Genomic DNA, 14,137 nt, shown 5'->3' on the forward strand with positions numbered 1-14,137 from the left:
GTTTTAGAGACTAGGTCATACAAGGCAGCACAACTCCAATTGTTCTCTCTTGGATTGCCTGGTCTAGAAGTTAGCTGCCATGCTGGGAGGACTGTCAAGCAGCCTGTGGAGATGAAGCGAGGGCCACCTTCGAAGTGGATCTTCCAGCCTCAGTTAAGCTTTAGATGATGTAGCCCTGTCCAACTCCTTGACTGCAACTATCTGAGACCTTACGCCAGAGCCACACAGTTAAGTTGGTACTGAGTTCCTGACCCACAGACACTATAGTAATTATTTGTTTTAGACTACTGAATGTTAAAGTAACTTGTTACATAGCAAATTGATAACACAGAAAGCTTTGGCACCTTTATGGTCCTTCAGTGTTGTCCTGAACTGGGGGAATGGGGAAATGGCCTTTATATTCTACAACAATTAGTCATCAAACATGGGTTGCCTTATACCATAAGAAGGGATCATGAACTTGCTTGCTTCAGCAGCACATATACTAAAATTGGACTAATGCAGACAAGATTAGCATGGCCCTGCAAGGGTGACACACAAATCCGTGAAGTGTTCCACATTTTTGAAAAGAAAAAAAGCGGGGGTGGATCATGACCTTGGACAAGGCTAAGTTTGTGCTAAGGGCGAGTTCTGAGAGCAGTTAAGATTAAAACTCCCAGCAGCTCAGCAAATGTGAGGATCAGAAGAGACAACCCACAGCATCCACTTAAAAATGCTTAGTGGGATATCTCCTGTTGTCCCAGAATTAACCCTAGGCTTACAAATGAACCTTGAGGGCACAGTCTTCCATCTTCCAATAACATACCTATAATTGGGGCCACTTTCCTCAAACCTAATAAAAAGCTGCAGATCTGGCTCTGCTTCTACCTAAAACTTTGCCAGTGCTCTCTGTCCCAGTCTATTCAGGAAGGCAGTGGAGGAAATGAAAAGAGGTGGCAGGCCTTGTGGATCCCAGTGGTGTTTCGGGTGGGAAGTGATGTAGCAGAGCTGCCATAAAACGATCTCTCCAAGGTGCCAGTGAAGTCCACTGGAGGGGCCTGCATTCCATTTGGTGCCAGCAGGTCTGTTTCATCAGGATTCCCCTTGATTTATTCCCATCTGTACTTCAGAAAGGAACAAGATTAAGAAGGATAGTAGAGTAGATAAGGTTGGACACAGGGCAGCCTTCAGTCCGGGCTTTCCTATGGCAGAGGTGTATTTCTTGTGGTTCAAAACTGTTTTGCTGGAACTTCATCTAAGATGGGGGTGTACTGATGGATGCTGACATTAGGTGCTGGAAAAGATTAAGCTGAGACTCATTTCCAATGGAACTGTCTGGAGGAAAGAAGGCCCCACTGTGACTTCCCATCTGTGCCCCACATCAAGTTTCAAATAGGGGCCAGTTATCCAGATAAGCAAGGTCAACTGAGACAATTCCAGCAGCCTCTAGTTAGGATACTTGCCTCATTTCCTCTTGTCTTCCTCCCTTCAACAGCAGTGGGGCCTTGAAGGTCTGAAAGCCAGAACCACAACTTGCACCCTTCCCACCCAAAGGAATAGGTGTCCTATTGAAGCCATGAGGTTGACACTTTGACATAGTACGATAACTTAGTAACTGAAATTGACCAAAAGTTATGGTATGTCAAAGGTGAGATTAAGGACTGAAAAAGATAGGAAGAGCAGTGATTAGGAAAAAATGGACTGTTCTGTTTGGCACCTAAATAAATGGTCCTTCAGTGTTGTCCTGAACTGGGGGAACGGGGTCACTACAGGTCACACTGTTAACTGCTGGAAAGAGCTCTTTACATTGCACCAGCCTTCCACAAACATTGTGTACAACTTACAAAGACAAATAAAATATGGTGTCCTCGAGGAACAGTTGTAAACTAAGCAAAGCCTAGAAAGTGGCTACGTTTCTTTTCCCATTTCTCTGCACAGACTACTGTTTTTTTTTTTTTTTTTTTTTTACCACTTAAAAATGATGGGTGAGTCTAGTGAAGAGGAATCCATTTCTTGAATTGCATATAGACTAGTGATTATTAAGTCCCTAATGAATTGTTTGAGAATTGATGGGTCTGAGTCGACAGAAAGATCTTTAAGACAAGAGGGAAGCCCTGAGAGCTGAGAGGAGCTGAAAACTGACAACTGAATACTGGGAAACACCACATTTAGTAACCTTCAAAAGCAATTGCAACTATAGAACCACCACGGTCCGCCCAAGAAACACTTTAAATGCTTAAGAGGGGATCTTCTGAGATATTAATTCATGAAATCATTTAATAGACTGTTATCCTAAAAGTAATGCATTTTTTAAAAAAGATCAGAATCAAGGAATTTTTTTTAAACCCCACTCCTTCACATTATTTAAATCAGTTAAAATAACAAAATTTGACCTTCCGCTTACAGGGAAAATCTCTATGTAAGCATTTACAAGAGATCTGTTTCAATAAATGGAGTCTGCGCTCAACACTGTACTGCTTGTCCTGGCTGTAGGCAGTACCCCCATTCCCCAGTAGCTGCTGTCTACTTTAGTCAGTTGTTGCTGGGAACAGAAAGGAGAACAGGCAGGTCCGTTCCAGCTTCGAATCGTGCAGTTCCAACCAATCTGCGAGCCCGGGCCTGCGAGCGTGCCTCCCCGCCCTGTCGCGGCCCGCGCCGCGGCGCACGCTGAATATTCAGCACCCGCTTCCAGGACACGCGCCTGGGGAATACCCACAACCCCTCGCGGCGCGCGGAGCTGGGCGGGCGGCTGACCCAGCGCCGCGGTTCCGAACCGACCGAGGTCACCCCGCGCTTCGCGAGACCTTGGCCCGGCGCCGGCGGGGGCGGGGCGGACTCCCGGCCGCCAATCAGCGCTGCGCAGGACGCGAGCGCGGGGCCGCACCCCAGCGGGTGACCGGGGTGCTCCCGTGAGAGGGCGGAGAATGGTGCCAGGCCGGGGAGGGGCAGAGCGGGTGCCGGCTCCATAGAATCCCGGGGAGGAAGAGGGGGGAGGCTGGAGGTGAAGGGAGGAAACAGGTGTGAGGAAGGACCGCATTCCCAAGTTGTAACCTCCTGAAGCCACCTCTGCAGCGCAGAGCTCTGTGCCGCACAGCCTGATGGGAGACGCGGCCTTCCAGCACGAGGCGCGCCGGCAAGACGGCCTCGGCCCCGCCCCCTGCCGCGGGGCACGCCGGGAGAGCGGCGACCTCCCCCTTTCTTCCCTGAAGGAGGGAGAAGGGTATTTCCGAAGACAGACAGTCCTTGCGGAAGGGGTGGGGCTATCTGAGTACCGCCCCCCACTCCTGGCGGGGGTGGGGCTAGGGTGCGAGTCCCGCTGCCCGCGCTCAGACCCGCCCCTGCGCCGGAAGGAGGAAAGCGTGGGTCCTACTCCCTATCGGGTCTGGGGAGCCACGCCGACGTAGAGTGCAAAGTCACGTGACTCCATGGTTGGCGGAGAGGGAGGGGGCGGGGCTACCCCTCCCTCGGGTCACGCGCGGCCGGAAGTGGTGGTCGCTCCACTGAATCTGAGATGGGGACTTCCCTGGACATCAAGATTAAAAGAGCGAATAAAGTTTATCACGCCGGGGTAAGTGGAGGGGTGGCCGGGCCTGGGGATTCCGTTGTCTCTAGCGCCCCCCACACCTCTGGGCGACCCTGGGCGAGGCGGAATGACACCGCCAGGTGCGCTCCTGCCAGGTGTGTCCCCCAGGTGCGTCCCGCGCGCTGCTTGCTGCTGCGTGAGGGGCCGTGGAGGGCGTCTGCGGGGCGCGCAAGGGCCTGGGCGCGGCGCTGCGGCTGTCGGGCCTCGGACCTCCTGTGCGCCGCGGGTCCCCAGGCCTGACCTGTCACACGGAGCCCTCGGGCGGAGGAGTTGATGATCAGACAGACGCCCCTTTCCCAACCCCCTAACGTGGCCGCAGCGGGCTCTTGAACGAAAAGGACAATTAAGTTTGAAAGCAGAGATATGCACATCTGGTAGAAACATACTTAGGCAGTGGACACTTCTAACAACATACAAGTTACACCTTTTCTGGGAAGGAATGGCATATTAAAAGCAAGTCAAAAAAAGCAAACCTTTATTTACATCGTTAACAAGTTTTGTGCCATTGGTCTCCCACGGGCCTTGGTTTCCTTATTTGCAAAATGAGAATATTGGAAGTTTCCTTCAACTTGGAATCTGAACCCTTATCTACATCAAAATCAGTCACTCTGGAGAATTTTAAAATATTATTGACAAGGTCCCACTACAGAGATACGGGAGATGCTGATGTTCAAGAGCTAGGATTGAACATTGCTATTCCCATGTTCTTTGGAATAAAATTGATATCATTCCTTCGTCACATGAATGCAAAGTGGTGTCAGATGGGGCAGAATACCAGGCAAAGTTCTTGAATGAATGCTAAAATGTTTGGGTAAGAGTTGGGGAAACCTAATAATTGTAAAGACTCAAATGACCACCTCTCAGGTTATTACTTAACAAATGGAGATGCTACCTTTATAATGGATGATCTTCTGGTCACCACACAGAACCAAAGTCAACAAGAACACCACCTTCCTATCACCACTGACAAGACTGACTGAGGTTACACACCTCTGATGCACTGAAAAGGACACAATCTTGCCAAAAATATTTAATCTGCATGGGTTCATAAAAAAACCAGGAATGTCTTACTTGAGGGTCATTCAGTTCAACAGTTGACCAAGATAGCTCGGAAACATTGGTGTCCTAAAGAAAAGGCAGGATAGGTTTTCAAGATTAAAACACACCTAAAGGAAAATGGGAACCAAATACCATGCACAATTTTTGATAAAAACAAATTTAAATATGGACTATATGTTAAATATGTTTTTTATTTGCGTTGAATTTCCCCAGTGTGCTATTTGTATTTTGGTTAAATGGGAGAATATTCGACATGCTCGTCAGTATTTAGAAGCAAGGTGTTAAAGTAACTAAATCTCAGATGGTCCCATCATAAATTGTGCACATGTATCTGTTCTTGTTTGTGGTGCAGGAGAAAGAGAAAAAGCAATTGTAGTAAGATATTAAAAAATTGCCAGATCTTGTTGAAAGCTTTGTAGGTCTACACTATATTCTTTAAAAAACAACAACTTTATAGGTATAAAATCCAAATAACTTAAAATCCACCCTTCTGCAGTATAATTAGATGTTTTTAGTATATATTTGCAGAGTTGTGCATCCTCCACACTATCTAATTTTAGAAAATTTTCATTACCCCCAAAAGAAACCCTGTACATATTACTAGTTACACTCATTCCCTCTCCCTGCTCACCCCTGGCAATCACAAATTTACTTTCTGTCTCTGAATTTGCCTATTCTACACATTTCATATAAATGGAATAACAATACAAGATGTGGCTTTTTATTACTGGCTTCTTTGAGCTAGCGTAATGTTGTCAGTGTTCATGCATATAGTTTTATGCGTCAATTCCTTAGTCATGTTTGTGGCTAAATAATATTCCCTTGTATGGCTAGACCACATGTTTATCCTTTCATTTGTTGATGAACATTTAGGTTATTTTCATCTTCTGACCTTGAAGAATAATGCTGTTATGGACAGTCTAGTAAAAATTGTTATGTGAACATGTTTTCATTTCTCTTGGATATATTCCTGGGAGTGGATTTTGCCTGGTAACTTTATGTTTATCTTTTTTTGAAGAACTGCCGACTATTTTCACAAATGCCAGTCATTTAGGGTGCACCAACAATATCTGAAGTTCCCAATTTTTCTAATACTTTGTATCCATATATATTTTTGGAAGCTTGGAAATTGTTCTAAATAATAATGGAGGAGGGGCAATGACAAGTACATTTAAAAGTCTGACATTTTACTCAGAAATGTTACCCCTGCTGAGATGCTGAGATGTTTTTTGAAACTAATGTACAGGTAATGAAAAGTACATTTAGAAAAGATGCAAGAAATGAGATGGTGAAGTTGCCCCAGTGGAACTCTTGTGCAGCCAGGACTGTTCCCTGTGGGGAGCAGAATTGAAGATGAAATCAGCTGTGCCTCATAACTTATCCCTTGGTGCTGTTACCAGGAGGAGAGTCTCCAGTTGGCTTACAGCAGTATTACTCAATCTTCAGTCACTTTTTATGTTTAAATATATTTTTAAAGGATATTATTATGTGATAATATAAAGAAAAGCCTGACTTCTACTGATCACCCATATTTTTTAAGGCAAGAAAGAAAGTAAAAAAGTTACTAAATCAATAGATCTAATCAGTTGACAAAAATATATACCCGGCCCTGTGTACACATGACTTAGGTGCTAGACCCCAGGATCTGCTCTTTAGAATAGGTGGATTCTGCAGCCAGCACTGTCATGGCTGCTTTCTGAGATGCAGGTGTAAGACCTGGAGCTGGCTGGTTGCTTGGTGAGGTCTCAGTGACTATGGACAATGCATATTTTGAGTGTAGTTTGCACCTGGGTTGAAGGAAGGGCGGCACCTCTTTCCTACCCTTCCCAGCTTCAGTTGGCTACAGGTGGAGCTAAGGGCATACGAAGTTTCCATTTTCTCCATCCACCTTGGTGAAGATTCAGTTACTAAAGACCATGCAATTCTTGTCGTTGGTTACCCCCTTTGTCTGACCCTAAGCAATAACATCCCAGGCCTAAGATCATAAATGTTTGTCATTCAAGTGAAACATGTTTGTCCATATAACCATATAAAGCAATCTTATGTCCCAGTGGAGGTTCTTGGGAAACATGGGTTAGGGGTTTGACAGATGGTATCATTTACTTTTCTAATGAGGAAATTGAGGCTGAGACAGGTTGAAGAATGTGATCATCCAACTAATGACAGAGCTAGGTTCCAACTCAGATCAGTCAGATTCCAAATTGTGTCCACTCAGTACTTATTATACTGCATCCCAGGAGTGGCCATTTTTATGCAGAATGGTGGAGTTTGTAACATGGAAAGGGCCCATTATTTGTTTCCTAGGAGTGCTATAAATAACACTGTCATATTTCAGTTAAAAAAAAAAAGACTGATATGGCTTCTATTCTGGAGATAAGCTGATTCTAACTTTGGAGGGGGGTTGCATGTATAGACTCTTACTATGCTTGTTGCCTAGGTTGGCCTTGAACTCAATCTTCCAACCTTAGCCTCTAGGGTAGCTAGGATTACAGACATGTGCCAATGCATCTGCTATTATGCTGATACTGTGTTTTTCAGACTTTTAGTTATGAAAGCAGTTGAAAACAGTTTGATTTTATGGATACTAGAGGACCTAAGTTATACTTGGATTTAAAATTGATATTTGGATTCTTTTTCCTGGAGAACAATGTTCTTTGACAAAATTATTAAATTTGAAGCTTTGAAAATAAAGTGCAATACATGCCATAGAAGAAGGATGTAAAGGGAAAAGGCTCTTTTGGACTCCCTTCCTGCCCTTAGAGGTATCCACAGGTGGTTTGTGTACTGTTACAAACATTCATACACACCATGTGCAACTGACAGCTTGTTCTTTTTTGCTTAATAGTGTATTCTTATCTGGGATTTTTTTTTCATACCAACACATTTTCATTATTCCCATTTTTTTTTTTTTTGGATTTTTATTTAAGCAGTAAATTCATTCAGATTCAACTTATGTCTGTTGATCTCTGGAAGATGGCAGGTCAAGCAGAGATAAGTAAATATATAAAATGAAAGAGGAACACAGAGTAGGATCTAGTCATTTTGGGGAAGAGGAATCTGGGGCTCTTCTGGAGCTTCACTGAAGCTAATTTTGAAAATGAAGTATTAAATCAGAGTCTAAACCCTGCTACTTTAGAAGCTGAGGCTGCTGAATTGTGAATTCAAGGCCAGCCTTGGCAATTTTTTTTTTTTTGTTGTTGTTGTTGTCATTGTTGTTTTTACTGAAATATCACAGAGTAATTTACAGTGCTCCTGGGAAATGAATAACAACCATTTCCATGTTGGCTTCAGTCAGGAGGAGTAGACAGCAAAGTGAACCAGAACTTGTGGACATTTGGGACGTGATCTTAGTCCAGTGAAAGTTTTTTTTGCTGTTACTCTTCCTCATCTGTATTGGCAGCAACAGCAATATTTTTTAATGCAGCTTGGCTTTATTGTCTTTCCAAACAATTTCTTCTTCAAGTTAACTCTGTTCTATTAAGAATACACTTCCATGGGCTGGGGTCATAGCTCACTAGTGGAGCACTTGCCTCGCACATGTGAGGCACTGGGTTTGATCTCAGCATCACATAAAAATAAATAAACAAAATAAAGATATATATAAAAAAGAAAAGAATACACTTCCATGGGCTGGGGTTGTGGCTCAGTGGTACAGCGCTCGCCTAGCATGTGAGAGTCCCTGGGTTCAATCCTCACATCACATAAAAATAAATAAATAAAGGTATTGTGTCCAACTACAACTAAAAAAATAAATGTTAAAAAAAGAATATACTTCCTTAAGTTGGCTGTTCAGCATATTCATTTGTAATATTAATGTCTCTTCTTAATGCAGACATTTCCCACCAAGTACTACTGCAGTTGCATCCCACAAAATTTTTGCTTTTAAATTATAAAGTACACACCCTTAACCCCATCTGGTCCACCTGGAAAGGGGCAGGGGACCAGGAGAGATGGGACGAATTTGGAAGAAGTGGAATCACCTGCTCAGATTTAGGAGCAGACACTGCTCCAGGGGCCCTGATGAAGCTTTGTGGTTGAGTAGCTTCCTGCTCTGTGGCAACATGGAAGACACCAACATAAATGCTGTACTGTCATGTCCCAAAATTGTCTGCAGCAAGATTTGATTTGTAGTATTTTTATTATTGTACAACTTAAAAATCTTCTAATCTTGTTACAATTTTTTTACATGAGTTATTGTGCTTTACTTTGTGATGTAGCAACAACTCTGCCACTCACAGGCTTATAATAATTTCTGGTATTAGTATTTCAATTTTATTTAATTAATTAACTTTTTAGAACTGGAGTCTTGCTAGGCTGCCCAGACTGGCCTCAATTTCATGGGCTCAAGTGATCTTCCTGCCTCAGCCTCACATGTAGCTGGGATTAGAGGCATGTATCACTATACCTGACTCATCTTTAAATTTGAGAAAATTCTTTTTTTAAAAAAAATATTTTTATTTTATTTATTCATTTTTATGTGGTGCTGAGGATTGAATCCAGTGCCTCACATGTGCAAGTCAAGCACTCTGCCACTGAGCCATAACCCCAGCCCTGAGAAAGTCTTATGAGCAGAATTATGGAAACTGTAGCTCTAATAAGAAAATGAGATTTTGATGGAGAAGAGGAATGTCAAGTCTAATGGCCAGGGAAAGACAGTAATGTGGGACTGTTTACCATAATTCACTTGTAACCAGTAGTTACAGACATCCATGGTGTATACCGTCACGACTGCACTGATTGCCTTCTGTTGTCTGTTAGGAGTCTACCCAATTAAAATACATATATATTTTAATATTTGTATTCCTAGGCCTGGCAGTACCTACCACTTGGTAGAGTGCTGAAAAACTGTTAAATGATGATTTGAAGTCTTAAAACATTTGAACAAAATTTCTAAGACTAATATTTTTTTCCAATGCATTAATCAGAAAGGGGGAATTCTTCTTATAGGTACATTATGGGTTTGCTTTGTAATTATAAATAATATTCTAGGTGTCAGTTCTATCAGATGTTGGTAAGACTTATTCCTATTTTGACTTAACCCCAAAGCAACTATTGGGCCTCTCATTACTTGTATTTGCTCTAGAATAGTCATTTTTAAGGGAATGATTAAAATAAATACGGGAGGAGAGATTTCAGAAATCCTATAAATATGTTTTCTCATTCAGGAATAGAAAATAATAGTTTCCCAAAGTTGGATTCCCCAGGGTCTTCCTCCCAGCTCTTTGGGCCCAAGGTGAACACAGACCCTTCCTCAGACTTCCAACATTATTGTCATGCCACCTTCTTGCTACAGGTCCTTCCCACTGAAGGACCTGTAGCAAGCACCATGTTTGGGATGAGACAGTCAGAAATATGATAAAAATTCCCTAATTTCCTATCTCCAGCAAAAGTTACTGAACTAATACTGTCTTATGAGAACATGCATCGAGTGCTTTAATCCTTCCCATTGCTCTGTGGAGGTGCTGATGCCCCACTATGTGTTGAGAAGACAGAGACCAGGAGTGTTCAGTGACACACCCTGGGCCCTGGTGAGAGCAGACATTTGAACTGTGTCTTCTTATTTCCAAGTCCAGGACTCATGTGCCTTCTGTGGATCTTCATTCTTATCTGTGGGATGGAAATGGCTCCTACTCAAAGGTTGAAGGATTCAATTAATGTTTCAAGAGTCATGGATTCTGACTCATAATGGTGGCTCAGTTGGTGGGTGGTTATATTTATTCCATTTCTAATGCCTCACAGAGACAGTTTGACCTACAAGAACTGTTCTTGGGTGCCATGCCTTAATCACATTCGTATACCCCACAGATGGCATAGTAAGTACTTGTTAGACAGTTTGAATATTATCAGATACTCATCCACTGGGGACTTGGAGGAAGGAGGGTCAGTGAACACGGATGTTATAGCATTTTTCACCCCCAAAGCTGAGTGTGATTTCGGTGTTGCTATATACTTCTTTGCATGGTATAGTAATATGTTCTTGATCAAAAAGTTTGACTAAGATGCATTAGAAATTACATCTTCAGTGCACTAGGGGAGCTTATTGGTTACAAGAACCCTGCAGTAAATCTTTCTGTAATGTAAATATAATTCATTTGTTTTTATAAATTCAGAATGTTTTACATTCTTAAATCTGGCACATGTACTCATGAAAATGACACTGTTAAATATTATGGTTGTGAAATGCATAAATAAGAGATTTATTCCCAGTGCAGCCAGGTTCCAGTGACAGGGGATTTATGTACTGTGGGCCGATTACTATAACCACAGAAACCTCTAGATCTGCATTTTGTCTTACTTGGCTTGCATGTAATTTCTTATTTAAAAAAATAAAGAGTGGAAACTCTGTACATAACAGCTCATTATTATGAAGAAAAATTGCAAAGCTGAAGTGCTATTAAAAAAAAAAAAAAGCCTAACTATTTTATTTGTCCTACTGAGTTCTCAGTAAATGAATTATAAGTGGGTCTCTTTTCACTGATAAACTAATATTCCTGAAAAGGCTTGTCTCCTAAATCATAATCTAACCCTTATATAATGCATGAGGGGGATTTGCAGAATTATCCTAGCCTGCTTGGAAACTGGGGTGCAATAAAACTGTCCCTGTAGTTCTCCATTAATTGCAGCAGATCTCATGCTGGCTTGAGCTGGCTCCACCACAACAGGGTGTGTCTGCTTCCAGACACAGCGACTGGACAAGTCTCAGCACGCCACATGCGCGTGACCTGGTGGGCTGCTGTCTTTCTACCGTGTCCTCCTGGATTCTGCTGTGTCACCAGCCGGGCCCTCCCTGTGGCCTGAATCCTTCAGTCCTCATCTTCCACCCCATGCTGTCTCTCTCCAGTGCTGATGGCCCCACTGGGCCGCTCACAGGCTGGACACTCAGTTCGGCAGGTTTGGGGAGGTGGCACCTCTCTTGTCCTGTTCTCTCCCATCACAGGCTCCTTCCCCACTTGGTGGCCCAGTTGGTCTGTCCATGTTCATCTTCCACTCCAGTGAACACTGATTTTCCTTATAGGTGGCCCCAGTGCCCAGCCTATTTGAGCAAGTTCATAGCTGTTGTACTTTCCCGCTGCCCTCCTTCCCCCACCAAAAAATGCTGCCTTCTCCCTTCCCATTATGTATCCTACTAGGCTGAGGTAGACCCTCTGATACCCATCACTCAATGTCACACCTCAGCTCCCTTCTCTGAAGTTTTCTGCCCACACTCAATGGCTGACCTCTTAGCAAGGAAGGTTCCCAAAAGTTGGACGGAGAAGCTGGGTTTCCATTCCCTCTCCATTTTCATTTCAGCTACACCTGAAGGGTTTGTAGTTCTTCATCTCTTCCTGCTTTTCCTCGGGTAGTTGTTTTATCTGCATGCACCTCTTTTCCTAGACATGCTGTAGCCCCCATTTTCCTTCGTTACTTTTGTAGGCATCAGCCTCTGTTTAGAAAGCAGACTGCCATGGTAGCCAACAGCTATGGGGTCACCTACTTCCCTTCCCAGTGAGTGCACAAGGCCAGGCTGTTTGAGAGGAACATCAACAAATCAGCAGCTGACAGCAGCAGGGCAAGCTCAAATCAACTCTGCCCTGTTTGGGTGTCCAGAGCTTAAGGAGGTCAGTCAGTGACTGGCCCTCTTCTCTCTGGTGGGGGTATACCTGGGGTCCTTCGGTTGCAGCAGGGCTGCTCAGAGCCTTCACTACGCAGAGCGCAGTGCCTGCCAGGCCTGTGGATGCAGATCCTTCTCTTCCAGAGCGCTTTCTAGATCAGCTGTTCCCAGGCCACGTTTTGGGGAACCTCATTTCTTGTCATATTTGCATTTTAAAATATAAATATGGCAAAATTGAAACTTTTCTACAAATAAAACATCAAGTAAAAGCTTCTCATTAGTATGTCCTGTCATGTTTTCATACAAAGATGTTAACAATGGTTTGTTGTAAACACTTGTGTGGAAGGAAGAGTCCTCACTCCAGGTGCCATCCAGTTCCCTTGCACACAAGGTTTTCTGGACACATTTTCATGGTGAGCAGCTCTGGAGAGACTGCCTTGCTTTCTTATTGTCTGCAGTGAGGAGACTGTTTATTCTCTTATATGCAGAAAAAAATTTCAGGCTCAAGAGAAATGGCTTCTTTCTCAAGGCCATTGAAAATACATTTGCCTTTCATCCTATAAATTACAAATGAATATTTCTCCCTAAATAGCTCAAGAAAGTGAATATTATTTAGGGTAAAGGTTGACCAGAAAAAAAATGAAATAATGAAACATAAAATGAAATCTTACATATAATTCTAATGTCAATTTTTATGAACATAATGCACATCAAAACAGCTCATACTGATGAACCAGAGCTGGTCTGTTTGAAGTGAGGATAGCCAGTCCCCTGCTGGACTCCAAGACCCTAAAGTGACTATTCAGATAGATGCCTGCTTAGGCCTCTGGCCCAGTGGTCACTTTGAAAAGTACAGGTTCAGTATGACCTGGTGGTGTCCACCTCTAATCCCAGTGACTGGGAGGCTGAGGCAAGAGGATTGGAAGTTCCAAGGCCAGCTTCCACAGCTTGGTGAGACCCTCACAATTTATTGAGACCCTATCTCAAAAAAGGACTGGGTTTAGCTCAGCAGTAGAGTGCCCTGGGTTCCATCTGTACTACCAAAAAAAAAAAAAAAACAAACAAACAAACTCTGGTTCTAGGATATAATGACCAGCCAGAACCAACTAGCATGGTTAAAGGTTTTTTTTTTTTTTTTTTTTTCATTCCAACCCATTTTATTTGGCCTCACATCAGAATTTATAGGTTGGATTAATTTCCAGGTTCAAGGTAATAATACAGAGCATGGAACAAGACTTTTTACTTCATTTACTGGAGGATGTAAACCACCAGTTGATTGACATCCTTGGGTAGTCTCTACCAGTTTTCTCCTTGGTAACTGCCTGACTGGAGTCCATGCTCCTGTGCACAGTGTGAGGGGGCAGTCTCCAGCCACCTTCGCTGCAATCCTTACTCAAGTTTGAACTTGGGCTGAGAAGGTGGTGAGGCTGTGGTCCTCTGGCTCTTAATTGGAACCTGTACTTCATCAAATTGCCCTGACCCTGGTTATTGATGTGCAGGTAGAACTTGCCTCTACGTAACTTCAAGGCCATACCAGCTGTGCTCTGGCAAGTCTGCTGTGTCCACTGCACCCTCCAATGCCACCTCCCCTCTCCTCCCCTCGATGATGTTCTTATTCACACTTAACAGTTTGACTCACATGCCAGGAATGATGTCAGCCAAAAAAAAAAAACGGGCCCTTTTTTTGTTTCATCACAAAGGATTGTTCCAGATACCCTAGAACCCAAATTATCATCTTTGGGAAAGGAGCAGAAGCCCCATCACTTGAAGTAAGGGGTAAAAGGGCAGAAATTCCCTTCTTTAATAATAATCATGGAAATGTGAAAATTTTGTTCATTTAAAAAAGGCACATTAAAAAAGTTTAGTCTTACCATATGTTTCACTTCTCTCAAAAATTTTTAAAGTAGTTTTGTAAATAAAAAAAA

At 43.1% G+C, this 14,137-nt stretch overlaps 1 protein-coding gene and 1 pseudogene across 4 annotated transcripts in view; both read left to right on the forward strand.

Annotated features, from left to right (window-relative positions):
* Nucleotides 1-464: 464 nt before the first annotated feature.
* LOC143409111 (U6 spliceosomal RNA) lies at nucleotides 465-564 on the forward strand (annotated as a pseudogene).
* Nucleotides 565-3,344: 2,780 nt separating this feature from the next.
* Vps26c (VPS26 endosomal protein sorting factor C) overlaps nucleotides 3,345-14,137 on the forward strand; it is a 39,393-nt gene continuing 28,600 nt past the window's right edge. Inside the window, exon 1 of one of the 4 annotated variants that reach the window (XM_076868615.1) lies at nucleotides 3,345-3,547. In XM_076868615.1, coding sequence (XP_076724730.1) covers nucleotides 3,491-3,547 — 57 coding nt within the window. In that variant the 5' untranslated portion in view covers nucleotides 3,345-3,490. The remainder of the gene's footprint in view (nucleotides 3,548-14,137) is intronic. The other 3 variants (XM_076868614.1, XM_076868613.1, XM_076868612.1) reach the window with 3 other exon arrangements.

The sequence above is a fragment of the Callospermophilus lateralis genome, chromosome 10, assembly GCF_048772815.1.
Source record: "Callospermophilus lateralis isolate mCalLat2 chromosome 10, mCalLat2.hap1, whole genome shotgun sequence".
Classification (NCBI taxonomy): domain Eukaryota; kingdom Metazoa; phylum Chordata; class Mammalia; order Rodentia; family Sciuridae; genus Callospermophilus; species Callospermophilus lateralis.